The 27,374-nt window shown below is 36.5% G+C and overlaps 3 protein-coding genes across 4 annotated transcripts; 2 read left to right on the forward strand and 1 right to left on the reverse strand.

Annotated features, from left to right (window-relative positions):
• The first annotated feature begins 7,485 nt into the window (after window positions 1–7,485).
• On the forward strand, window positions 7,486–12,818 carry ube2l3b (ubiquitin-conjugating enzyme E2L 3b). The gene is made up of 4 exons (XM_083527492.1): window positions 7,486–7,640; window positions 9,577–9,672; window positions 9,957–10,143; window positions 11,241–12,818. Exons 1-4 carry the CDS (start codon window positions 7,554–7,556, stop codon window positions 11,393–11,395), a joined length of 525 nt encoding a protein of 174 aa, XP_083383618.1. The 5' UTR covers window positions 7,486–7,553; the 3' UTR covers window positions 11,396–12,818.
• Window positions 12,819–14,120: 1,302 nt separating this feature from the next.
• ydjc (YdjC chitooligosaccharide deacetylase homolog) lies at window positions 14,121–19,603 on the reverse strand. Of its 2 annotated transcripts, XM_083527460.1 has the most exons (6): window positions 19,485–19,603; window positions 18,767–18,945; window positions 17,325–17,481; window positions 16,144–16,243; window positions 15,884–16,061; window positions 14,121–14,924 (listed from the first exon to the last, which is right to left on the reverse strand). In XM_083527460.1, the coding sequence occupies exons 2-6, from the start codon at window positions 18,928–18,930 to the stop codon at window positions 14,588–14,590; spliced, it is 936 nt and encodes a 311-aa protein (XP_083383586.1). In that variant the 5' UTR covers window positions 18,931–18,945; window positions 19,485–19,603; the 3' UTR covers window positions 14,121–14,587. The 2 variants fall into 2 exon arrangements, with proteins under 2 accessions (XP_083383586.1, XP_083383587.1); XM_083527461.1 differs by lacking the exon at window positions 19,485–19,603 and having other exon boundaries at window positions 18,767–19,457.
• A 2,323-nt stretch (window positions 19,604–21,926) lies between these two features.
• On the forward strand, window positions 21,927–25,871 carry sdf2l1 (stromal cell-derived factor 2-like 1). The gene is made up of 3 exons (XM_083527476.1): window positions 21,927–22,246; window positions 23,584–23,780; window positions 25,066–25,871. The coding sequence occupies exons 1-3, from the start codon at window positions 22,069–22,071 to the stop codon at window positions 25,342–25,344; spliced, it is 654 nt and encodes a 217-aa protein (XP_083383602.1). The 5' UTR covers window positions 21,927–22,068; the 3' UTR covers window positions 25,345–25,871.
• The last annotated feature ends 1,503 nt before the right edge of the window (window positions 25,872–27,374 follow it).

Below are 27,374 nucleotides of genomic sequence, written 5' to 3' on the forward strand. Positions count from 1 at the left end.
ACACTTCAGCCGAAATCAATTCATTTAAAAAAGTAACGGGTAACGCACCATACAGTAACGAAGTTACTTTATTTTTAAAAGTAACGCGTTACAGTATTATTAACTGTAAAAAGTACCGGTAACGCGTTACTAGTTACGCGTTACTGCCTAACACTGGCTTTAAGTATACACTGAATAATGGGTTTGAGATTAAAAGATGAATGTGCATTTACAGTATTAAAAAAATCAACATTAATAACAGGAGAAACTGCAAGCCATTTTGAATCTGAGAAGCAAAATCAATCAGAGCCATTTCACAAGCATGTTTAACCATTTGAAATGTGAGAAGTCTCACAATCCTTATTAGTTTTACATTAAACTTCATTTAAAATGCAAGCTTATGTGAAATAAGGTGACACTGGTGATTATTGTTCAGGCTGTATATACTGTATTTTCTACCTCTGGCAAGAAACCATATTTACAGTCACCTTAGAAAGAATCAGAGTGGCCAGGCAAGTTTTTTTGTCTTTGCTCTAAATGAAAGACATTTGAACTTGAGATCCAAAGCAGCATATGGGACGATCAGATTTATTTCCTGGTATTTACATCTAAATATGCAACATTACACCAAACACTGCAGTCTTAAAATAAATATTTGGTTGCATATCAATTGTTTGGTGGACATTCTATTTTATTTCCCCTGATGAATTCACTTAAGTTCTCAGTCTGTTTTGGTTCATTGTTTTTCTACACTATAATGTTCTTACTATTTAGATTCGAAGAATTTCTGTGTAAAGTTGCAGACAGAATGGGTCATGGGTCAAAGTAGATCAATGAGAGTGAGAGGCATATGCAAATGAAGAACTTACTTTTCAAGAAAAAGGAATAACTATGGAGGAACAAAGTACGAGACTAACACATTACACAGTATATATATATATATATATATATATATATATATATATATATATATATATATATATATATATATATATATATACAGTGAGGAAAATAAGTATTTGAACACCCTGCTATTTTGCAAGTTCTCCCACTTAGAAATCATGGAGGGGTCTGAAATTGTCATCGTAGGTGCATGTCCACTGTGAGAGACATAATCTAAAAAAAAAAATCCAGAAATCACAATATATGATTTTTAAACTATTTATTTGTATGATACAGCTGCAAATAAGTATTTGAACACCTGTATATCAGCTAGAATTCTGACCCTCAAAGACCTGTTAGTCTGCCTTTAAAATGTCCACCTCCACTACATTTATTATTCTAAATTAGATGCACCTGTTTGAGGTCGTTAGCTGCATAAAGACACCTGTCCACCCCATACAATCAGTAAAAATCCAACTACTAACATGGCCAAGACCAAAGAGCTGTCCAAAGACAGCTCTTTGGTCTTGTACACCTCCACAAGGCTGGAAAGGGCTACGGGGAAATTGCCAAGCAGCTTGGTGAAAAAAGGTCCACTGTTGGAGCAATCATTAGAAAATGGAAGAAGCTAAACATGACTGTCAATCTCCCTCAGACTGGGGCTCCATGCAAGATCTCACCTCGTGGGGTCTCAATGATCCTAAGGAAGGTGAGAAATCAGCCCAAAACTACACAGGAGGAGCTGATCAATGACCTGAAAAGAGCTGGGACCACCGTTTCCAAGGTTACTGTTGGTAATACACTAAGACGTCATGGTTTGAAATCATGCATGGCACGGAAGGTTCCCCTGCTTAAACCAGCACATGTCCAGGCACGTCTTAAGTTTGCCAATGACCATTTGGATGATCCAGAGGAGTCATGGGAGAAAGTCATGTGGTCAGATGAGACCAAAATATAACTTTTGGGTCATAATTCCACTAAACGTGTTTGGAGGAAGAAGAATGATGAGTACCATCCCAAGAACACCATCCCTACTGTGAAGCATGGGGGTGGTAGCATCATGCTTTGGGGGTGTTTTTCTGCACATGGGACAGGGCGACTGCACTGTATTAAGGAGAGGATGACCGGGGCCATGTATTGCGAGATTTTGGGGAACAACCTCCTTCCCTCAGTTAGAGCATTGAAGATGGGTCGAGGCTGGGTCTTCCAACATGACAATGACCCGAAGCACACAGCCAGGATAACCAAGGAGTGGCTCTGTAAGAAGCATATCAAGGTTCTGCCGTGGCCTAGCCAGTCTCCAGACCTAAACCCAATAGAGAATCTTTGGAGGGAGCTCAAACTCTGTTTCTCAGCGACAGGCCAGAAACCTGACTGATCTAGAGAAGATCTGTGTGGAGGAGTGGGCCAAAATCCCTCCTGCAGTGTGTGCAAACCTGGTGAAAAACTACAGGAAACGTTTGACCTCTGTAATTGCAAACAAAGGCTACTGTACCAAATATAAACTGACTTTCTCAGGTGTTCAAATACTTATTTGCAGCTGTATCATATAAATAAATAGTTAAAAAATCATACATTGTGATTTCTGGATTTTTTTTTTAGATTATGTCTCTCACAGTGGACATGCACCTACGATGACAATTTCAGACCCCTCCATGATTTCTAAGTGGGAGAACTTGCAAAATAGCAGGGTGTTCAAATACTTATTTTCCTCACTGTATATATATATATATATATATATATGAAATGAACTAAATGACTCAAAAAAGGATTTGTTCATTTTGATGAACAAGATTCACAGAACCAAGTCACTAAAATGACCTGATTTTCCGATCACTATAACATAAGTAATGCCTCAGTAAAGAACTGCAGAAAACAAGGAGTTTAAATAAATGTTATTAATGGGTAAAACAAAACAGGTGCAAAAGGAAAACAGTCAGAGACAAAATGTGTGGATCCTGGAGGCCCAAACATTAGAGGGACTGGACCCCTAGGTAAAGTGATGGCAGGGAATGTTACCGTAATGATTAGGACTGGTAAGACTATTCCAGCCATACAAGCCCAAGTGATGAAAGAGCCACCACTTGCATGACCAATGAGCTTGTATATTTGAGCTTATTAGCAGATTCGTTCTTTTTCAAGATAATAATAAAGGTTACAGAACTTTTGTTGTATATCTCTGTTTCTCTAAACAAATGCCAATCTGGATATTTAGTACTTTCTGCTGATTGCTATATAATATATTTTTGCTCTCTTGTCTGGTAAAACCTTCGTTCCTGCCCTGTGGAGTTTGGTGGTAATGTCACTTATAGTTTGGGGGTTTTCCTCACAGCTCTCAAAATGTTTGTCATTAACTGCTGTTGTTTTCCTTGACCAACCTGTTCCACATGTGGTTGGTAGTATACCAGTTCTTTCTTTCTTTCTTTCTTTCTTACATTTACATTTGCGGCATTTAGCAGATGCCCTTATCCAGAGCGACGTACAAAAGTGCTTTGAGTCTCTAGTAATGAATAAAGCTACACTGGTACACAAGATTACAAACTTAATATAAATATAACTCTTGAATTCTACAAACTTGGAAAGTGTTAAAGTCTTTCAGGAATAGTTAGGTCTTCAATCGTCGCTTGAAGACAGTCTTGAAGGTAGTCTTTTTGTTTAAATATTTTACATCCATGTCTGTCAGAAATTTCCTCTTTCTTTCTTTCTTTTTATATTAGAAATGTACTAGAAATGCATAACTGTGAATAGAAGGTGATCTTTTTAAAGTAAAATAGTAATATTCCCTACTTATAAAATGTGTATGGTTCATTGAAAAGATCTAAGATTCTATAACAATGCCAGTAAAAAACCCACCAACGTAAATTTATGTTGGCAAAATAATACTACCCACATTATTTTAGTCACATGACTTACAGAAAGCATAGAAATTAGCTGCTTGGTCCTACACGTGCATGTGCATCAACCCACTCATCAAATTAGGACACACACTAACACACACACCCGAAGCTTTATGGGTTCTAAAACAGAAACTTCTTATGCACAACTCCAATTAGATCCAGTCTGGTCTGTGCAAAAAATGTCTGTCACACATAATCTAATATGTTTCCCTTGGTAATGTCCCTACATGACGCAAACGTTAGGGAAATTCTGGTTTGATAAGAAACAGTATAATAGAATGCAAAACATTATGCTCATTAAAATATTTAGCATTTAAATTAGGGAATAACCGGCTGCTATATGAAAAGTTATTTTCATCACCACATATGTAGGAAAAAAATTCTAGTATATATATCACTATACCATTCTAATTATGTTATGCTAATATAATTTTAGGTTTTCTGTAAAACTCATAGAATGAATTTATCTAATTGTTTAAAAAAAAATAATTTCTAAGTCAAATGACTCTTATAAATAGGCTTAAGCATTGAAGCAATGCAGTTAAAGAAATTACTTAGAGTTAGACATTTTATTTTGTCCACCCAACACAGTTCAAGAAGCCCCACGTTACACCACGTTACAGCATGCTGCTGATGAAGTTGATTTCTGACTCTAGAGCGACATCTTTTGGACACAAGAATAACTTTAAATCTCAAATATATTTTTGGTTAAATATGCCCGGGGAAAAAGTTTTATGTAGCTGTTGTTATTTTAGGCACTCTATCGCCAAATGCTTAGTACATCTCTAGGCCTTGTATATCAAATGTATTTTAAAATGTACATTTAAATATTTGTGCATCACAAACGCTTGACACACACAAACACATTTAAATTTCCATTGAAAAGACTAACCATTTAAAATGCATATATAAATAAACAAATGCCTCCTGGAATCTATCAGCAGGGTTCATTTAAGCAGTTAGTTAACCTAGACCTGATTCCATGTGTCATCACACATTTCGTTATCTTGTGAGTTAAAAATACGAAATTTTTATATATATATATATATATATATATATATATATATATATATATATATATATATATATATATATATATATACACATATATATATATACACATATACACCGACATGTGCTTGTAATAGAGCTAGTTTATATATATATATATATATATATATATATATATATATATATATATATATATATATATATATATATATATAAACTAGCTATTACAAGCACATGTCGGTTAGTTATCAACACACCTTTTTCAGCTTCATTATCCTAACTACCTAGCTAGCCATCCAGCATAAAGTTACCACAAAGACACATTTATAGTAAACACCTGTTACAGCACTGTGGAGGAATCTTGCTCCACTAATCTATGCAGAATTGTTGTAATTCAGCCACATTGGAGGGTTTCCGAGCATGAACCGACTTTTTATGGTCATGCCACAGCATCTCAATAGGATTCAAGTCAGGACTTTGACCAGGCCACTCCAAAGTCTTCATTTGGTTTTTCTTCAGCCATTCAGATGTGGACTTGCTGGTGTGGTCATTGGCCTGCTGCAGAACCCAAGTTTGCTTCAGCTTGAGGTCATGAACAGTTGGAATTCAGCAGAATTCATGGTTCCATTTATCACAGCAAGTCTTCCAGTACCTAAAGCAGCAAAACAGCCCCAGACCATCACACTACCACCACCATATTTTACTGTTTATGGTGGAGTCATGAACACTGATCTTAACTGAGGCAAGTGAGGCATGCAGTTCTTCGGATGGTGTTGTGGGGTCTTTTGTGACCTCTTGGATGAGTCATCGCTGTGCTCTTGGAGTAATTTTGGTCCGCCGGCCACTCCTGGGAAGGTTGTCCACTGTTCCATGTTTTTGCCATTTGTGAATATCGGCTCTCACTGTGGTTCTCTGGAGTCCCGAATCTTTAGAAATGGCTTTATACCATTTTCCAGAATAATAGATTTAAATTACTTTCCTTCTCATTTGATTTTGAATTAGAATTTCTTTGGCTCTCAGCATGCTGTCTAGCTTTTGAGAATCTTTTGGTCTACTTCACTTTGTCAGGCAGGTCCTATTTAATAGATTTCTTGATTGTGAACAGGTGTGGCAGTAATCAGGCCTGGGTGTGGCAAGAGAAATTCAACTCAGGTGTGATAAACCACAGTTTTAACAGGGGGGGGCGCAAACACTTTTTCACACAGGGCCATGTAGTTTTGGATTTTGTTTTCCCACAATAATAAAAAACCTTCATTTAAAAACTGCATCTTGTGTTCACTTGTGTTATCTTTTACTAATACTTAAATTAGTTTGATGATCTGAAACATTAAAGTGTGACAAACATGCTAGAAAATAAGAAATCAAGGAACACTGGCGTTTAAAGATACAACTGATCAGGTTGGTGCACCAAATGGTGTGTGTTCTATATCATTGGTTAATTAAGCATGAAAACAGAGGCATAATTGAGGCTAAATAGAATGATCCTTTCATGGAGATAGCTAAAGTTGGTGAACGACGTTCTGTGAAGTATGCTAACCCAGACATTATTATTACCATTGTGGCACATTATGTGAACTTGTAACTTGTAAGTGCAACTTGTAACTTGTAAGTACAACTTGTAAGTGCAAATCTTCTTGTGACAGCTTGAATACTTAAGAAATAGTCATAACGACATGGGAAGATTTTTTCCTTATCAAGTATTGATTATTATCAATGCCTGTAATATTATGTAAGAACTAGCAACTTGGCTAACACAAGAGTGAACTAGTCCGTATCCCCACTGACAACAAGGTTTATTAATTATTTGGATACATAACAGTTTTAGGATTATGATGTCTCAAGTTTATTATATGCTACTGGTAACACTGATGGGATCTTATCAAGGCATTTGTAGTCTAATGGCAGCTAAGACTGTGTCGTAGCTTGCCAGGTAGCAAAAAAGCAGATGCTGGGGAGACAATAGGAATTCTAATCCGATAAACCTTAAACATTTAGGGGTTAACACATTGTGTGAAATTTACATTTTAATATTTTTCCATGTATTATATTATTCCCAGTAGTCTTCATTTCATAACTTTTCTCTCAGGGGCGCTGCTTCAAGTAGTGTCTGTTTCTCTCCAATCAGATTTAGCAGATTGCAACAAAATCTGCCATTAGGCCTCCAGAATTAACAGTTCGGGTGCCTGTACCGTAAAGAACATATAATTGAAGCTATTGCTTTAACCAATCAGATTTTGAGTTGGTAACACTGGGGTCATGTAGTAGGCGATCCGTAATGTCGGCATTTTCATGTCCCTTGATTGAATCCCTAGTCAAAGCTTATCATCTGTAGCAAACTGCACAAGCTCAAATATATTTAATTTAACAGATGTTTTGTTCATTCCACAATGGCTAGCACAGGATCAGACATTTATTTGGTCACAGATACACTTATAAGGCCATTTGTAGTACAGCTGTAGTGTAATGATGTTATTGAGAAGTTGGCTGATTCAGGTCGGACACCACTGAAGGCCTGTATGTGAAAAACATAGCCTTTTACTGTGATTTTCTCTGAATGGGCTATTAGTATTTTTGCCAGGTGCATCTTGCCACCCCACTAAGCTCATTAGGTCTAACCTAGCCACCCTATTGTAACAGCTCTATGTCCAATATTTCTATAATTTGCCACTTGTTGAACAAAGCCAGGAATTTTAGTGGTGTAATAATATAAGTATATACCTGATTTTTTTTTAAATAACCTTTTATATAATTTAAGTTACTTGTAAGACATTCAAAACGAGTTGAATGAGTTTCTGCTGTCTCTTGTTGCCGCGGTGCATTCTGGGTCGAGTCGAAGGATTCAAGATGGCGGCGAGCAGGAGACTACACAAGGTAGAATGGCTTTATTTGTCTGTTTTTTCCCCCCTTTTCGTATTGCTTTCACGGTCGACCACAAAACGAGGATTTATTTTATTGAGTCGATTATTACTTGAACCGAACGATTAATCGGATCATTCGTATTGGTTCGTGGTTAAGTTTCGTTTAAAGTTACTGTGTCGCTCAGACGGTGGCTAGATCCGAAATAGCCTACTACCGTACTATATAGTGTGTAAGAAATAGTAGGCGAGCAGCAGCTCTATAACTTTATGGCGTTCTATGTAGTATGAAAGTATGCAGCTTGGGCTGTAGCCGGTGGTTCTCGGCTAGCTTTATCGCAGAAGAAGCCGGGTTTGTGGGTGAAAATGGGCAGCCCGGTTTCATTGTTAACTTAACTTAAGTTTTATTTTTTAATTGATTTGATCAGGAAATGAATAATAAGGACGATATCATTCGGTTAAGGAAAAGTTGGCTTTTCGGATATGGCGTGCTAGTTTTGCCGTGAGCAGGTTTGTGGGTGGAAAAACGGGTCATTAGCATATTTTCTTAGTCTAACCATTACGTTTTTGGTTTCTACCATGGTGACTATAATAGTGCCTTAAGTGACCGCCTGCTTCTTTCTTTTAACTTTGACATTTGTATGTGTATATATAAATATATGTATGTAAATATGAAACTTAAAATCTAGGCCCTGAAGGAAAAAACGAAAGTGTAAGTAGATTCAAGATCTTTCAAGAGCACAGATAGGTTTCCTTACATCAGCTGATCAAATAGCAGAAAGTGATCCAGCCTGTATAAATACAATTCATCTTAAATAATTTTATTAATTTATTTGTATTAATTTTTTTTCTGAAAGGTTTCGATATAATTAATTATTTCGATAATTAATACCTGACACATAGTGAGGAGTGGCACATACTGAAAGGAGGACACTTCCTCATCTGATATATATAGTGATTTGCTAAGTGTTCCCAGACAAGGAAATTTCTGATCATAAGATTTACCATGAGGGCGTATAACTATTTATAGGAGCTTGTTAAATACTAAAAAAAGTGCTTTGATGTATTTATAGGGTTACTTCACGAGCTTGTCACTGGATGTAGTAGAGATGTGTCATTGTTGTGTCATCAAATCCAGTCCGTCTCGTGTTGTAAGAAATTATCCCAATTATAATATAATGTGGCCGTTCATTCAGCAATGCAACCATAACATTATAACGGTGTCAAAAAAAAACAACCCTGGCATTAAAGATTGTTTGTGGCTGACAGGAGTGGATCTTGTAGATGACCCACCTCACTTCCCTTTAGTGTATTGTGCATTCTGAGATGATTTCCTGCTCCTTTTGTTTGTAAAGGATGACTGTTTTTGAGTTTTTTAGCTTCTACCCGAGTAGGCATTTTTATCTGACCTCCCTCATTCAATGAGGCGTTTTTTTTCGCCAGCAAATGTCGCACTGAGTTTGCTGTGTGTAAAAAAATCCCAGAAGAATCGCAAGTAAAAGTCACTGATACTACTTCCTGTTCCCCCTTTTAATGTTTGACATGAACTGAATCTCTTGGCCTGCATTTACGTGACAACGAAAGTGTGTACATTTGTGGATTCCTGTTTGTTACAGACTTTTAATTAGCTGATTTTATAAACATGTTCACAATACATTGTGCTTTTCACCCCCTCCCCCCAATAAAAAAAATAAATAGTTTCCCAACATTTAAGAATGAATTCTTTTACAGGTTCTTTTTTTTTATTTTTTTTTTTTGTGCTAATTTCTTATATCGTCAAAAAGAGCTCAGACGTGAGAAAAGGAAGTAAGCGAAGGAAACAAAAATGGCCTGAAAAATGGGAAGCTTTCCTCACCCAAATTAAGTCCCCATAGATGGTCTCATTATGGCTAAGCTTGAATGTTGATCGAATTCAGCGTCATGCTGAAACGCCTGTGATTTCTTTTTGACAGGAGCTTGAGGAAATTCGCAAATCTGGAATGAGAAATTTCCGGAATATTCTAGTGGATGACTCGAATATACTGACATGGCAGGGCCTCATTGTTCCAGTAAGTATACTCTTTTAAAAAAATAAATAATAATAAAAATATATATATATATATATATATATATATATATATATATATATATATATATATATATATACACACATATATATTATTCTAAAAGGTTATGGAGTATTCCTGTTTGTATGTTAGAAAGTCACAAAATGCAGTCGCATACAAAAGTTTCACTTTCAGTCTGTGTTCCTCGGCTAATTCATGCAAATTTGTAATGGGTTTTGTAACCCAAATTTTAAAAGGTATATGTTTAATCAAATTTTTTTTTTTAGGACAATCCTCCATACGACAAAGGGGCATTCAGGATCGAGATCATTTTCCCTGCAGAATACCCATTCAAACCGCCAAAGATCACGTTCAAGACGAAAATCTACCACCCAAACATTGACGAGAAAGGGCAGGTCTGTCTGCCTGTAATTAGCGCAGAGAACTGGAAACCAGCCACCAAAACTGACCAAGGTAATTGAAGATCCACATCTGGCATTAACATTGTGCTGCTTTTGTGAGTCAGTCAGGTGATATAAGGAAGGACTTTGAAGTGCAGTATTAAAATTACATGATACCTTTTAGTGCTATTTACCAAGAAAGGTTTGTCTATTTTGCTTAAATATTTTGAACCAGAATTCATTTGAATGCTAAAGTTTTTCTAACAGTGAATAAATCTAATTGGTTTCAATAGAAGATTGATTGTGGTTTGAAATCGCATTGACGAAAATCATGTGCGAGTTAAATGGTTACTTTTATTTTATGTTTAAAATATGTGTTGCTTACACTGTGTAAGGTGTGTCATCTGTGATCAGGTTAACTGTAGTCCCTACATGGGCTAAAACTAATCCAGCACAAATGGGGCTTTACAAGTAAAGCAGAATACAATACTGTTGAGGCCTTTGAGCTTTAAACTTTCCATTCTGTAGTGTAGAATCCAATTGATGATAGGTCAGTAATAGGTTATAGTGCTTGTTTTTTTTTTTTTTTGCAGATTGAGATTACAGCATGGAAAATTTGAAGTCTGTTTAATCGCTTTATAGCTTTGTTAATATTTAACCAACTTCTAGCCTGTTGCGAGATTTCCTTTTCAACATCAAGTGAAAAGATGCTTGATTTTTCTTTCATCACTGAAAAATAATATATAGGGTTCTAAAAGTACTCCGTGTATGGGTAAATGAACACAGAACATCCTCTGCATGACAGCCATTTCTTTAAGTGCAAACGAGACGTTTTTTCCAACTCGTCCTGGTGTCATGTTCGATGTTCTTTCCATATTTTCATCCTGACCTTGCATCAACTTCCCAATCGAATCGTTTCAATCGTTCAATTCTTAGTCTTAAAAGCTTAACAAAATTAGAAGAAAAAAAGTGTACATTTCCTATCTATGGAGACTTTTGGGGCTTCTGTAATGGGCCAAACATCGATCCCTGGCAGTGATACAAGCAATGCAATATGCACTTGTTACAGAATTTAAGAAAGTGTAATAAATCCCTAAATTATTAAGGTACTTTTAATAATCCATGCATTTTTATGTGTTGTCTGTTTGCTTTTTTTTTTACCCCCCCCAGTTATTCAGTCGCTCATCGCGCTGGTGAACGACCCACAGCCAGAGCATCCCCTGAGGGCCGACTTAGCAGAAGAATACTCAAAGGACCGTAAAAAATTCTTTAAGAACGCAGAAGAGTTTACAAAGAAACACGGTGAAAAGCGGCCTGTGGACTAATGACACCCCACAAGTGTGTAGCCCCACTTCTCCAAAACATAACGCCGCCTCTACACTCTCCTCTTTCCTCTCTTTTGCTCACTTTCTCTCTCCTTCTCCTCCTGCTCCTCTTTCTCACTACACACGTCATTGTAGTCCAGCTGGAGAATCGAGTCGCACTGCCGCTGCGACTTGCGTCGTAAAAGCGGCGCTCCGTGTGGAACCATCACCAGTCTCTGTGCCTGGTGTTAGCTTGAAACCATTAGGAAAAAAATCTGGATTTGGTTGTGGGATTTTTTTTTTTTTTAAGCTTGTTAAGGAAAAGTGGTCAAGAAATTGTAAGGTGGCATCTCAGTAATTATCGCTGTGTGATTCTGTCCTGAGTTAAATGCTCGTTGCAGCAATATGCACTTCTATAATCTGGAGAACGGTTGACTGATTTATTCAAAAAATAATTCTACAAAAGAATGTGTTAAATGTCAATTATTTTGTGTAGTTTTTTCCCCTTGTGTCAGTCTCACATCTATATTCTTTTGATTTTTACCTCTTAAAAACATTTAAAATATTTGTATGGTGGTTACACAGCTTGACTCTGGAGGAATGAGCTGATCATTTTTCATTAGAATTATTATTATTTTTCCCACTTACTGAGTTGCACTGTGTTTTGTGGGACCGTATCTTATCTGGTCCTAACACACCATAGATTTGCAGGTGCACTGTTTAGTCATTAACAACCAAAAAAACCCAGACACTGATCTTATTATATACTTTTTTTCCCCCTGAACATGAATGAAGAAAGGAAGGATTGCATTTCTTGCGATTTTATGGTGACGTCTAATTTTAAAACGACCCTTTTATTTTAAACGTCTCGCAGAGAGTTATTGTGTTTTGTTTATTGTTTGGGTTTAGGGGTGTGTGTGTACATTTAAACAAACAAAAAACAGGAAATGGTGCCTCCAGAATGGAGCATTTATTTTTGTTTAATCAGAATAAAGATTAGTCGGCACCTCTTTAGAATCGTATTGACGTTATCGGCCTGCTGTGATTTCATCTCTCCTTTTACATTTCTACCCAATATATTGGATTTTACACTCAATAGTACAGTAGATGTAAATGATGCGCCTTTTTTTTTATTATTATTGTTATTCGTAGAGGCCTTTAAGGAAAGCTATTGGTGGTTGATGTATTTGGAAATATTGTCTCTTGTCCCTTTAAATCGCTAAACTCCCTTCATACAGCAAGTAATATAAGCGAAGATCATGTTCATGCATTTGTTGTTTTACAGCCACTATATTATATTTTCTGTGTGGAAATAGAATAAACTGGCACAGTCATGGGAATGACGTTCTATACTCGAGTAGCGGCTGACTCTGATTGGTCACGCTGAGTGTGCTGACTCTCTGATTGGTCAATAGTTTTCCTAATAAATCCAGCTAACTTTCAAGACTGTGTGTGGAATTCTCCAAAAAAAAAAATTCAATCTCATACGTATTGAAACTTGAGATATGATCTCGATTTACACACCTAGTTAAAACTTGCCATTAAATTGGATTCATTCAATAAAACTATTTTAAGTGCATTCCTTGGAATTCCATTAGATGGCAGCACTGACAATGGGATACACACCCTTGCTGGTAAACGTGCATCTTTTTTCCCTCCATACACAATACACCATACACAATACAAATTCGTTCCTTTTTTCCCCTCAACCACCACAGATTATTTTAGAGTCCTGTGTGCCACTTTTAATGGTTTCCCCCAACAGAGGTACAAATCAGGATCACTATTGTATTACAAGAAAGATGAGAAATATCTTATCTAGATATTAAGTGAGCGAAACATATTTGAATAGTTTCTCAGTTACAGGTTTCATCGAGTTCTTTGTATATCGAGGATTCTTAAAAGGGTTTTTACTTGTAAACTTCCTGAAAGAGAAACCAGGCAGTTGTTTTGTTTTTAAACATTATCTGAACCTGAGACGAACAACTTCTCAACTATATATTAATTTCAGTGGCATGTATGTAACGTGCATTATAAATATGTGAAGCGAAAATGAAAAAGGCATAGAAAAAAATTTGAATTAATATAGAAAGAGGAACAACAACAAAAAAGTCCAATATAAATTAGCTGCACAATGGGGAAAAAAATGAAAGTGATTGCCAAGAATGAGGTTTCTAAAAGGAAGCAGGCCATTCTATAATTTATAGGTCACAACAGCGGGGGTACATTGTGAAGTATTCAATCCTGATCTCAGATTACAATCTGTGTGAGGTATTGTGTCTGGGTATCTCCCACTTCTCATAAACCAGTGTGCCTATTGTGAGAATATTTGCATACTGTAATACACTGCCATTTTATCCAGGATTTTTTTCCCTGCTCATGATCAGTTTTCCTGGGATCAGCTCTGGATTCACCGCATCGTTCTCTGACCAAAGTGGTTACTTATAGTAAGCTAATTCTAATACACAGCCAGTGTGTGTAGTTATCAGTCTGAGAAGCTGAATGCAGCACACTACATTAATCTTTTACAGGTCATTAACTACAGTAGTTACAGAAACAGATTTAATTAATGGTTTCCTTTATTAATCTCTATTACTATCTAGATTTTAATAAAATAGACTTCAGGATGTGTATGTGGAATAAAATGGATATGATTTCATGTAATGCCATAAAAATATCATGCACTTTAGATGTAAGAAAAATAAACTGTGTATATACACACACACACGTGTATATATATACACACACATACATATACACATCTATATTATATATAATTAATTTGAAAAGATAGAAATCACTTACACATGCTTAAAAACTTCGTATGCAACATTATTGCACTGTTCAGACATTTGGAAACATCTGCTTTTGGATAAAACAATGTAAAATATGTTCTAGTTATCTCAAAAGAAATCAGCCCAGTTTTGCACTTCAAATAAAACAAATGTCTAAATCACTATAATAAATGTAACCGAAAGCATGACCCCAGACCACCGTCACAGTGTGAAGAGTACATTTCCTGTCAATCCTGGATCCATTTTAAAGCGATCTGAATAAAAATAAAAATCCAACAGCTGCTTGACGCCTGACTGGCTAATTAATTTATCCTATGAGGACTGGAAGAAAAGCTCATTAGTGAAGTCAGGTGTCACCTGTTAGAAATCCCGTCGAGACATGCAGCACCGGAGGACCTGATTAAGTGTCCCTTAATGTTTACAAGTCATTAAAAGCACAGAGCAGGATTCCCTGCTGCTGATAGTAACTAAGCAGCACCGGGTCTCTGAGTGTGTTCAGCTCATGCAGACGATCAGAAGACTGAGAGAAGTCATCGGGTCCTTCACCACACCCACCGTGCAAATTAAAACTGGGGTAACCAGGGTGCACCATCAGCTCTGCTGTGATGGAGCGATATGATGCAGGTGCACAAAGGCCATCAGCTTGGGCGGCTATAGAGGTCTGCGCTTCTAGAGCAAAGTTCAGGGCTCTTTTGAGGTTAGAGAAGGACATGTTTTGCCCCATCGTGCTGAGGCCCAAGTACACATCTGGCCATCTGTAAAAACACAGAATCGACAATAAGACTCTGGCAGATGACAGTCTACATGAAAAATTATAAAGCTCCAGTTACATGAAATTTTTTGCTCATAAAGATCTAGATGTTAATAGATAATGAATGACAGTTATTTTTCCATGTTTATCCATTAAGACTAAAAATGAGCATCATTTAAAGTTGGTATGGTTTTTTTTCCAATAATGGTGCTTCAAGTTACCACGTCTGACTTAAAGGTTTTCTGTTTTTCTTTAAAGCTCACAATTTACACTAATGTACAAATCATTTTAAAAACTCAACCCTTTTTCAGGCCTGATTAGCTGCCTTCAGCTACATTTATATAAATGCATGCGATTGATATAAATCACACCTATAAAGTGAATACAAGATGGACCATGATGGTTCATGCTTAGATAACTGGAATCGCTGAAGTGTAGATCACAGTCTTCCAGTTGACAACCCCTTGTTAACAAAACTGTAGTATTTTAGACCATGTTTTCTCCCATTTTTGCGACACATAAGGCAACTGGAATGCAGTTTTTCCTGCTAGAGTGAAACGTATATATTCTCATGAACAGGATTTTTTGCATTTGTACCTTCATACCTTATGGGTAGAGGATTATGAATCTGTATCCTTTATAAAAGGCAGGGCTGTGAACATGTCGAGCTAGATACCTGACCCAAAATGTAATTGTACATGAAATACTGCTATTTTGTGATCAGTGCAGTATATCTTAGATATTTACGGCAGTCTACCAAATCAGTGCAACTTCCCTTTGTAAATATTTTGGTCTTTTAGTTCACACTCCATTCACACATTAATCGTGTAATTGTAGCTTTCCATAATTACACCCAGCTCTCATGCCTAGTGCTGGTACCCTATTCTACTTAATTATAAGCACCGTATGTGCCCAGCTTTTTGATTAACATTATAAGTCATGCATAAATTTGGTGTCGCACACCTGATACCATGGCGATGGAACACTTCCACAGTCTGGAGTGCGTCTTTCTCAACCTGCTGGTAGAATTCTCTGAGGTTTGGAGGTAGGAAAAGACAGGAGTGTAGCCCAGGCTCCACTGGAACCCGTGTGTAAGGGATGCCAAAATCAGCCAGAACACGTGCAAACACTTCTCGCACCTCTGCAAACGTACAACACATTCAGTCACGTGACAAACCGTATGTGACGTGTAATTCGGATCAACAGCGAGTCTTTGTTGTTACCTGGAAGCACATGCACATGCTGATGGCCATCCATGTGACTGGGTAGGTGACCAGTAAGCTCACAAAAATGCTTTACTTGGGCCCTTAGCTCCACCTCCACCTGTCAATCAAAGTAAAGTTATCTTACATGGAACTGTTGTTTGGATGAAGGATGTTTATCAGTATTTATAAAAGATTTGGACTAAAAAAGTTAAGTAAATACATACTATACACTGTATGAACAACATTATTGGGACAACTGACTTTTCCCCAGGTCATATGGTTCTTCTGCAAACTGTTACCATTAGGTTTGAGACACAAAATTATAAGGATGTCTTTACATTGATGTGGAAGATCTTGAGTGGCCTGCTATAGAGATTTGACCTCAACCATATTGAACACCATTAGGATGAATCGGAATGCTGACTGCACCTAAGACCTCCTCACCCTCAATCAGTACCTGATTTTACTAGCACTCTTACAGCTGAAAAAACAAAAAATCTCCACAAGCATACTCTAAAACCTTATTTTTAGAGGAGAGCAGAGGTTATTATAACAGCAAATGATAACTGAATGTGGAATAGGATATTCAAAAAGCACATATGAATCTTTTATATGTCAACAAACCTATGTTCGCATTGTTTAATAATCCCAGGAAGATATATACAGGAAATATCTTCCAAAGAAGGTCCCAAGTAAAGGCAATAAAACAATATTGACATAAACATTCATTTAAGTCAACAGTCAACACCTTATTAAATCCTGCTTCAGGTGCTTTTGGTTTAACACTCAGTAGAAGTTCAATTCGAGCTAAACTGGAAACAAATGCAAATTTGCTTATGTGCTCTATGCCAAAGATCTTTTGTTTGCCATTTCGATAGACAGGAACTGTGACTATGTGAATCTGTTTGACCTTTCTACTGTAAACTGTTTACTGTTACAACATCTGGATTGACGTCAGTTTATAAAACAGTGCTGATAAATCTGTCAGCAGGTGTGTGTATATATATATATATACACTTTACGGGTGCACTGTAGTGTAGGCTGAAGTACCGATATCCATTGCCTAAATAATGAGGCTAAACATTTCACCTTTCACCCCTGGTAAAAAGCAATAAAACACACACAAGGGCCATTATTTTTACTTTATAATCTCTTTGTAATTAGTACCCAGATTTATGCCTGTTTGTGAATATACATACATCTGTCATGCTCATTTTTCCACTCCGGAGAACTTCACGGAAGCCCATCTTGCCATGAAAGAAGCCATCTTTATTAAGAAGTGTGGATCTCCTCAGCTCTTGACACACTGGAGCACCTTCAGACAGGTTTGCATGAAGACCAATGGGAATGCAATGTCTAAAGGGGGTTAAAAGAAATACTTCAATCTTTTTCAAACTCCTATCTATCGAAGATATTCGTGGCATATGCAGGATTACAACAGCCAGGACATTTTCCTGAACTGAAAGAAGAACACACATCCTAATAACTAAATTAATAAAGAACAAGCTGGAGCTGGTGCCATCACTGTTGACAGTATTGTGTCATTCTCACAGCAGTACATTTTTGAGTAATTGTCTTTCACTCAAGATGGCTCTCCAGCTGCTCACTATACAAATTGAAAGCCAAGGCAGCTTTAATTGAATAGTGTCTGACACGTGACTGTTTCGCTTTGCCAAGCTGAATTCACAAGAACATTGCTGTTCCTAACTGCCGATCACTGATCAATATCAGAATCATGTTTTTTTTTCCCCACCATGTACAATTGGACAAGATTTACCTTGGAAGAACAGCACAAAAACATGTCTCAATGACAAACCACTGCTCAGCATTATTTTTGCAAAAATCCATCATTACATTTGCTGTGAATAACCAATCAGATTACTAACATTACTCCAAACAACCAATCACTGAGCACTGTTGTTAACAACCAAGTTTTGATCACTATTGTTTGTCCCACACACACACACACACGCACACACACACACACACACACACTACACTGTTCCCTCTTTTACACTATTTTTTTCAATTAAATTGACAAGCAAAGATATATTGACAACATTTGGCACAGACAGACAGATAGATAGATAGTGATTTGATTGATTGATTGATTGATTGATTGATTGATTCCAGTGGGAAAATCCAGAGCGACTTGCATTATGTCATACAACTGAGCAGTTGAAGAGAGCAGGAGTCCAGCAGTGGCAGCTTGGTGTTACTGGGATTTGAACACAAAAAAACTTTCTATCAGAAGTCCATCTTAACCACTGGGTTACAACTTTAGTATAGAATTATTTCCTGCGTACTCAAATAAATTCTATATGTTTTATATAGTATTCTGTAAAATGTAAATTTCTTTCTCGAAGAAATGATAATCAATGCATTTTTTTCCAGATCAAAGCCCGTGTCTTGAAGTCTTGACGAAACAAATCTTTATGTAAAACGCATGCAAAATCATGATTAATGTGAGTGATTTGTTTTAATGGAATATGCAAATGAGAAGCCTACAATATGACACCCTTTTTTTAAAGCTTGCAATTTCCCCTGAAGAGCTTTTAAAAATGTGTAAACCATTTCAGACTCGGACCAATTAGTACAGTTTCCATGAGGTTTATTTTGTAATGAATTAGATTATCAGTACCTCTTGGCGAGCTGAGCCGCATGCTCCGCAGAAGCTCCGTTGACCAGTAAGGACGTGTTGGAGATGCCACCTGACAGGAAACCCTCCGCGATGCCCCGGTTCCTCCGAGCGCAATAGCCAAAATCATCTCCAGTCACCACCAGCTTGACCCTGGGCTGAGGCATGTTCAATGCCGGGCTCTGGTGGCACAGATGTCAAATGCTGTTTTTTCCCCCACCAACCTTCACATCTGTATCGTGACTAATTTCCGTTTAGAGTTAAATCAGCTTCCTGGAACACCCAGTTTTGACTATGTCAAGCTGAAGAGTAAGAGTGACAGCAAATCTCGCAATAGAGGGAAACATTTTCACGTGGCTCCCTGTCTGTGAGTCAGGATGAGGTAGAACCAAGACAATAAAGCCAGATCCGGGTGCATTTAGTAGTCTATAAACTCCAGCCTCCTGAATAATTAATTTTCGTGCCGTTTGGAAAGTGTCCAGGGTTTGGATTACAGCCTTCCAAATAACAGAGACGCCTAATCATTCAAATGGCCCTGAACAACCAATTAACACGCTTGTTACAATGAATCCACTGAACGCTTCCCTACATGTAGATACATTAGAAGATACATTGTTGCTTTGGAGACATTAATAGCAATTTATTAACCAGTATCTCCAACTCAAACATACTTATTATACAATATGGTGTTTAACTACATGAGCTGAAAATTATAACTTACCCATTTTATTAAAAGACCTTGGCCATTTAGACCGGCTCTCTCTCATAAACCAGCGTCTGTGGTTCGCCGACTGTGTCGTCACAAATTCAGGTTTGATCCCAAATATAGCTATGCTCTCTTCCTTATAAAGTAAATGGCAGTCTTTATAAGACATGCCCTATGTAGTGCACTAAAAAAGAGAGTTTAAGTGGATTTGGTATTTAACCTTGAGTTTAAATAGCTGCTTCCTTTTCCGGGGTTTGATTCCCTCTACTGGCCAGATATGGTAATGTTTATTTTTTGTTGTTTCGTTTTTAAGCATTTTAAGGTTTTTTTTTATATTTGCTTATAATTATATTTATTATTTAAAACATTAATGTAAATATTATATATATATATATATATATATATATATATATATATATATATATATATATATATATATATATATATATATAATATTTATGTAGTATGTAGTATATTCTAATATATTTACATTTATTTGCCTTAATTTGTGTATAAAGGTCTGTGCATAATCAAATGGACTCTCAGCTCCATATGTTCTGTCTAGTAGTTTTTATTTTTCACCTTATGTCAAAATGATAAGGGCTTCTTCCCTATTATCTTGCCCTAATTAAGAGGTTGCAATCCCAAATTTATTTTAAATCAAAATCTAGATTTATTTACTTATAATTGCAGATTCAGTTGGATATCTGTGGGTTTTTTTTTTGTTTGTTTGTTTGTTTGTTTGTTTGTTTGTTTGTTTGTTTTTTGGGGTGGGGGCTAAATTAATTTCTTTAATCTGTATTTATCTGTGTTTAAAGAAAACATTCAAAGGGTATGGAAATTATTCATATTTTTTATAGCAAGTGTGCAGAGTGTATACGGTGTACTTTAGTACTTTAAAACACCAACAAAATAAAAAGAATGGTGGGCACTGATTTAGTTGCAGGTCCAGCAGAAGACAACAATCTCTCATTTGTTTTGTGTGATTGAGGTATTTTACTCCTGAAAAGATTCACTGGTAGTGTTTGCCCTATTTATTGACTCCTGGTCCTGCTTAGTCTACCCACAATCAAATGGTAATAAAAGTAAAAAGGAAACTGGAATATAACATTACAGCTGGCAAAGATGGCATACCAGTTTGACAAGCACAGCCTTTTTGTTTTTCATACTAAGCTTAATTATTCTTCAAAATTCTAAATTTTTACTTTGCCATGTTTTTCTTGTCCATGAAACTTGTATACCAATATTGTTTTCCCTCAGTTATTTAGCCAGCTTAAATATTTTCTTGCCTCACCTTGCTGCCAACTTTAAGCAGTTGGTACAGCTTAATTTTTAAAGATGCCTTAAGGCAGGGATGTCTAATCTTTTCCACAAAGGGCCGGTGTGTGTGCAGATTTTCATTCCAACCAAACAAGGGCCGCACCTGATACTCCATTAAAAATAAAGATCTAAAAGATCTACTGTGGCTTGGTTGGAAAAAAAACTGCACCCACACCAGCCCTTTGTGTAAAAGATTACACACCCCTGCCTCTATGTTGGGACCTGACGTTCATGTTAGTCAGTATATATTGGTCATAGACATTCTTAAGGTCGCCTTTAACAGACCAATCACGGGATAATGCTCTCATATTAGGTTATGTTTACACAATAGTTACATATTTACTCGCTTGTATAGGTTAACCTGCTGTTTATCATAAACCCATATCCTGAGTTATATCAGAATCAATGTGCTTCAGTAGTGCAACAGGTTTTATTTTTTTATTAAAATCTGAGAGGTTTGTTTGTTGACAGACAGACAGACAGACAGACAGACAGACAGACAGATAGACAGACAGATAGATAGATAGATAGATAGATAGATAGATAGATAGATAGATAGATAGATAGATAGATAGATAGATAGATAGATAGATAGATAGATAGATAGATAGATAGATAGATAGATAAGAGTTCATGGATAGATAGATAGATAGATAGATAGATAGATAGATAGATAGATAGATAGATAGATAGATAGATAGATAGATAGATAGATAGATAGATAGATAGATAGATAGATAGATCACAGATATACAACAACGTACAAGCAACTTTTCTGTTGTCGATGTTTTCAATTTATATTTCAGTATTTTTGTAGACTTTGGGCCCAAATAGATCATACTGAAACGTTAAGTTTTGGTTTCTAGGTTTTATTTCTCACTAATGTTTATAACAATATCATAATATAATCATTATAATAATCAGATAGTCCCACAGAAGGTTGTTAAATGTTTTTCCCCTCCCAATTAGCCACTACCCTTTAATAATAATGTCGAAAATAATTATAAACTATCATATCCAGAATCATTAAGCAGATCACATAAGTCACAAATGTCTTTTGACTTGTATTACCAACACGCCATGCAAAAAACCTACACGACGCTCTATAGCTACGTGATTGCGTCATTACGTTGTCGACCAATCGCTGATGACCGGGTGCTCATGCTTTTTCCGGGTTTTCGGACTTGTCACGATCTGATTGGTCAGCAGCAGCTCCGGTGTTTTGAATGGAGCTTCGAGACCTCGCGGCGTTATGTCGATAGCCTACTAGATCTGCGCAATGGATCCGGCGAAGTCTGTACGCGTCTATTTCGATTTCTTTTTCTTATTTTGCATCTTGGCGAAATGTCAGGGTCGCGATTCAGACTCTGAATATGTCACCTGTGGATCTTTAGTGAAACTGCTGAACACCAGGCACAACGTTAGACTTCACTCCCATGATGTGAAATATGGTTCAGGTAAAGTCACAGGACACGAGGACACCAGTTCAACACCTTACACCAATTTAAATTAACAATACTATTACTAATATTACTAATTTATGATAACAGTACATCAATTATTAATCTTTGCTTGTTGTGTATTAATAGGATAATTAGCTGTGTTATTAGCTGTGATGCTAACATCCCCTCCCCAGCAGTAATAGTCATGTATGTTGCTAATCTGTTTCCTTTTGAGTCCAAGGCAGATTTACTTCACGGTTCATTCAGTGTTCATGCTGATTATACGGTATTTTGTTGTACAATATACAGAGCAATATTTGTAAGGACTTCGATAAACTGTCACTGTTTTATAATAGATTCTTGTTGCTAATTCTCTGACTTCCGGGTTTCATACATTTCTTTCCGTTCTTGGCAAGACATCATTTTTTTAACTGTACATATACCAGAAGTATCCACACTGGTGTTCGGTTGTAATCAAATGTGTCTTCGACTAAAATGTGATCTGGCAATTCATTATGTAGCAGTTATGACACTATGACCATTCATTTATTTATCCATCCATCCAACCTACCTACGTATTTAATAACCACACATCAAACCTGCCTATCTACCCACTAACTACCTACACATCTACCTACCTAATTACTTACCCACCCACCCAGCCAACCAACCTGCCCACACACCCTACCTACATAACTAGCTACCCACCAACCTACCTACCTACCAACCTTCGCACCCACCAACCTACCTACCTACCTACCAACCTACCTACCTTCGCACCCACCCACCAACCTACCTACCCACGCACCCACCAACCTATATACCTACCTACCTACCAAGCTACCCACCCACCAACCAACCGACATAACTAGCTACCTACCTACCTACCCACCCACCAAACTACCTACCTACCTAAACCCACCTACCTGCCTAGCCACTCACCCTTCTACCTATTTTGCTTAAGTAAAAGCGTTATCCTGGTCAGAGTTGTATTGGATCTGGAGTCTGTTCAGGGGAAACACACTATCACAAACACTTCTACTAAACTGTGAATGTGAGTGAAGCTCGAAAAACCCAGAAAGATACTAAAAGAACATGCAAACTGTACACAGACTGAGGTCTGGTTTCCACCAACTGGATACCCATGAGCTGTGAAGCAAAAAAAACTACCATCTGTACCAATGAAACCCTGTGACTTTTTCATCTTCCAGCTTATTATTATATGATTATATTATTGTGTATATCTTTCTACTTTTTATTTGCATATAAAGATATGATTGGCTGTTTTATTTCTTGATGAAATACCATTTGTAATGTTCTATTCTAATTTTGAAATATATTTTCCCCCATAGGTAGCGGACAGCAGTCGGTAACAGGTGTGGAAACAGCAGACGATGCAAACAGTTACTGGCGTATCCGTGGTAAACCAAATGAAATATGCCAGCGTGGGGCACCCATTAAATGTGGTCAGGCTATCCGTTTTACTCATATGAAGACAGGGCGCAACCTCCACAGCCACCATTTCAGCTCTCCTCTATCGAACAACCAGGTAATTTGTTTATTCGTCATGCATTTCATCTCACCATTTCCCGCCCGTACATTCAGCGCATCTAATTTCCTTCCACCAAAGCAAGCAAGCACTAAACCAGAGCGGTGTGGTTTTATTTTCTCATTGTTTGTTATAGGTACTAGCATCTATATATAAGATATTTATAAATGTCTTTAAATCAAAAATAAATGTTAAAACTTATTTAAAATGATATATAGGCCACACATAGGCATCAAGTTTCTATAAGCTGAGTGGTCTGTAAACAGAACACAGGTTTTATTTATTATTTTTGATGATCTACACACATTCAGAGACTAAAAATATATATTAAATGGCATTTAATTAACTATTATCAATTATTTATTGCATTTAGTTTATGGTTAAATTGTGCATACGGTCTTTTGGTCTGGTTGTGCATCAACTTGGAAATAAAAGAAGAAACTGTGGAGAAAGTTATCATTTAGAAAATATCAAGAGTATAATTGTATACAAGATATACATGATTTGACATTCCTCTATGTATAATACTGTGCTTCAGGCCATTAAAGTGTTGTGAAGTGGGATATATATATATATATTCTTATTATTTATACCTCGTTCCCCATCTCATATAAATTACTATTACATCCGCTGTATTTGCATAGTGACATCTGATTGGCTCTTACCAGTTGTATTTGCATATTAGGATATGATTGGCTCTTATATCTTTTGATGCAGTAACATCTGTCATGTGTTTTTTAATTTTAACCCAAATTAAATTTTCTTTTATTTTTCTGCTGCAAAAACATGCTTGTGATAATTTTACTATTTAAATACACACATGCACATTACTAAATATCTGGAAAGAATTGCATTTATTTGCTTTCTTTTTTATAATGTTTATGGACACGAGTATTTATTTTTTCATTTTCATTTATCAAGTTTCTTATGAGCGATTAAAGTCATCCAGGTTGGAAAGCCTTTTATAATACATTGTAAATTTCAATAGTTTTACAATATTTTGAGAAGGGATGCACTGTGTGTCTTTAATGGGAGATTTAATGTCTGTTAAGAAGAAACATATATAAGAATATTCAGAATATATACCTTTTAGTTTTCCAAGTTGGAAGGTATGAATCTTGTCGTTTTGTCATTATTATAAATGCAGTAATAAATTAAGCCACATATCTTATTGCACACTTAATTTTAATTAAAAAATGTCTGCAGATCATTCTCACTGACTTTGTTTAAATACTTTCCAAACCTTAAAAATAATAGTTGCAAAAAATGGTGTGTTTGACTGCAGGAGGTGAGTGCGTTTGGCGAGAACGGTGAAGGTGATGATTTAGATGTGTGGACAGTCCAGTGCAGCGGGACGTACTGGGAACGTGAAGACGCCGTCCGGTTTAAACATTTCGGCACCAGCGCCTTCCTCAGTGTGACCGGAGAGCAGTACGGCCATCCGATTAGGGGTCAGCACGAGGTCCATGGAATGCCCTCTCCCAATCAGAACAACTACTGGAAGGTGATGGAGGGGGTTTTTATTCTTCCTGGTACTGAACCCTTAAATCATGATGAACTTTGATGACTCAAAAAGCACTGTACTCTCAGCCAATAAAAACTGTACCAACATTTCCAGTTAGTGTTTTAGTTTCATTTGTACATGTCTGGTTTGAGTTTTTTCTCTTTTCCATTTATTTTCTAGCCAATATGTCCGGTGTGTAATCAGAAATCAGTCGAATGTATAGAATAAAGATTACACCAACAATATTTTCACTGTTTGTGAGGACTGGCATTAATTTTTTATTGCATTGTGTGTGTATTGGTCAAAATTATTACTAGATACGTGTGTGAGAGGTTTTACAGCAGTTATATTGTATTTATCAGTAGTACTACAGTACTGAACCTGTCAATTGTACTATAAAAATACATTCATTTTTACAAACTGGGAATTAGATCTTGGCCATTATAAGACCATGATAGGACTGTATCTATGCTAAATAAATTTTTGGACATTAGGTCAAACTAATATCATTGTTACTTTAAGCATGTTGGTTCAGCTGTATTTTTATACCACTTCTAATTATGATATTTAAGTGACCTCCATCGCCATATATGTGGTTTTTGGTTTACAACAAATAAGACAAGCTTTTAATATGGTATAAATAAAATATGACAATTGATAATTTATTGTTAAAAATGTTAGTGACATCATCAAAGTCATTATTTTAATGAGCAATAAGAGAAATTCTTCTAAAAAAAAAAGCATTATAGTTTAATATTAAACATATAACTTATCAAACTGTCAACCTCTGTGTCTTTGTATTATATGTGCTACTCTGGAATAATAGAAAGTTTGTGTAATCAGTTAAAATAGTAAAACTATTATTACCTGATCAAAATAAATGTCTATACATGTTTATACTGATAGATGGTGTTTAATTCTGTAGATATTATATAAAAGTCATATGTCTTCTTCCTCTGGTTCTTATTTAAATTACTCTAGCATAACAGTTTTTAAATTATAAAAAAAAAAAAAAACATTTCCAGCCTACAATTTATTTCTTTAAATCTTTTAAAAATTAATGTGAATATAAGCAGAATGAACTTAGCAGAGTTTACTCAAAACACAAAAATCACAGTGCATCACTTTTAACACTATGATTTAAGATTTCTTCTTTTTTAATTCATTTATTTATTTATTTATTTATTTACAGTCTCTCATAAAGTGAGTACATCCCTCACATTTTAGCAACCATATCTTACAGTACTTTAGAGTATTCAATGTGCAACTTGTATTGCAGTACAGATTTACTCTGAAAATAACTCAACATACAGACATTATTGTCTAAATAACTGCCAACAAAGTGAGTACACCCTAAGTGAACGTGTCAAAACTGTGTCCAAAGTGTCAATATTCTGTTAGCACCACTGATATCAAGCACTGCCTTAATCCTCCTGGGTATGGAATTCACCAGAGCTGCACAGGTTGTTGCTGTTATCCTCTTTTACTCCTCCATAATTACATCATGGAGCTGCTGGATGTCAAACACATGGTGCTTCTCCACCTTCTGTTTGAGGAGCCCCACAGGTGCTCAATAGAGTTCAGGTCTGAAGACATACTTGGCCCTCCATCACCTTCAGCTTCCTTAGCAAGGCAGTTGTCATCTTGGTGGGGTGTTTGTGGTCGTGTTCATGTTAGAAAACTGCCGTTTGCCCCAGTTTCTGAAGGGAGGGCATCACGTGCTTCTTAAGAATGTCATGTTGGAATCCATGTTTCCCTCAATGAACTGCAGCTCCACAGTACCAGCAGCACTTATGCAGCCCCAGTCCATGATGATGCTACCACCACCATGCTTGACTGTAGGCAAGACACAATTTTCTTGTTACTCCTCACCAGTGTTAATACACATGCTGTACACCATCTGAGCCAAACAACTTTATCTCAGTTTCATCAGACCACAGGACACGGTTCCAGTAATTGAGGCTCTTGTGCAGGTCATCTTCAGCAAACTGTTTGCAGGTTTTCTTGTAAACCAGCTTCAAAAGAGGCTTCCTTCTGGTATGACAGCCATGCAAACCGACTTGTTGCATATATATGAGCACTGACAAGCG

This window comes from Silurus aristotelis (genome assembly GCF_946808225.1).
Source record: "Silurus aristotelis genome assembly, chromosome: 23".
Classification (NCBI taxonomy): Eukaryota; Metazoa; Chordata; class Actinopteri; order Siluriformes; family Siluridae; genus Silurus; species Silurus aristotelis.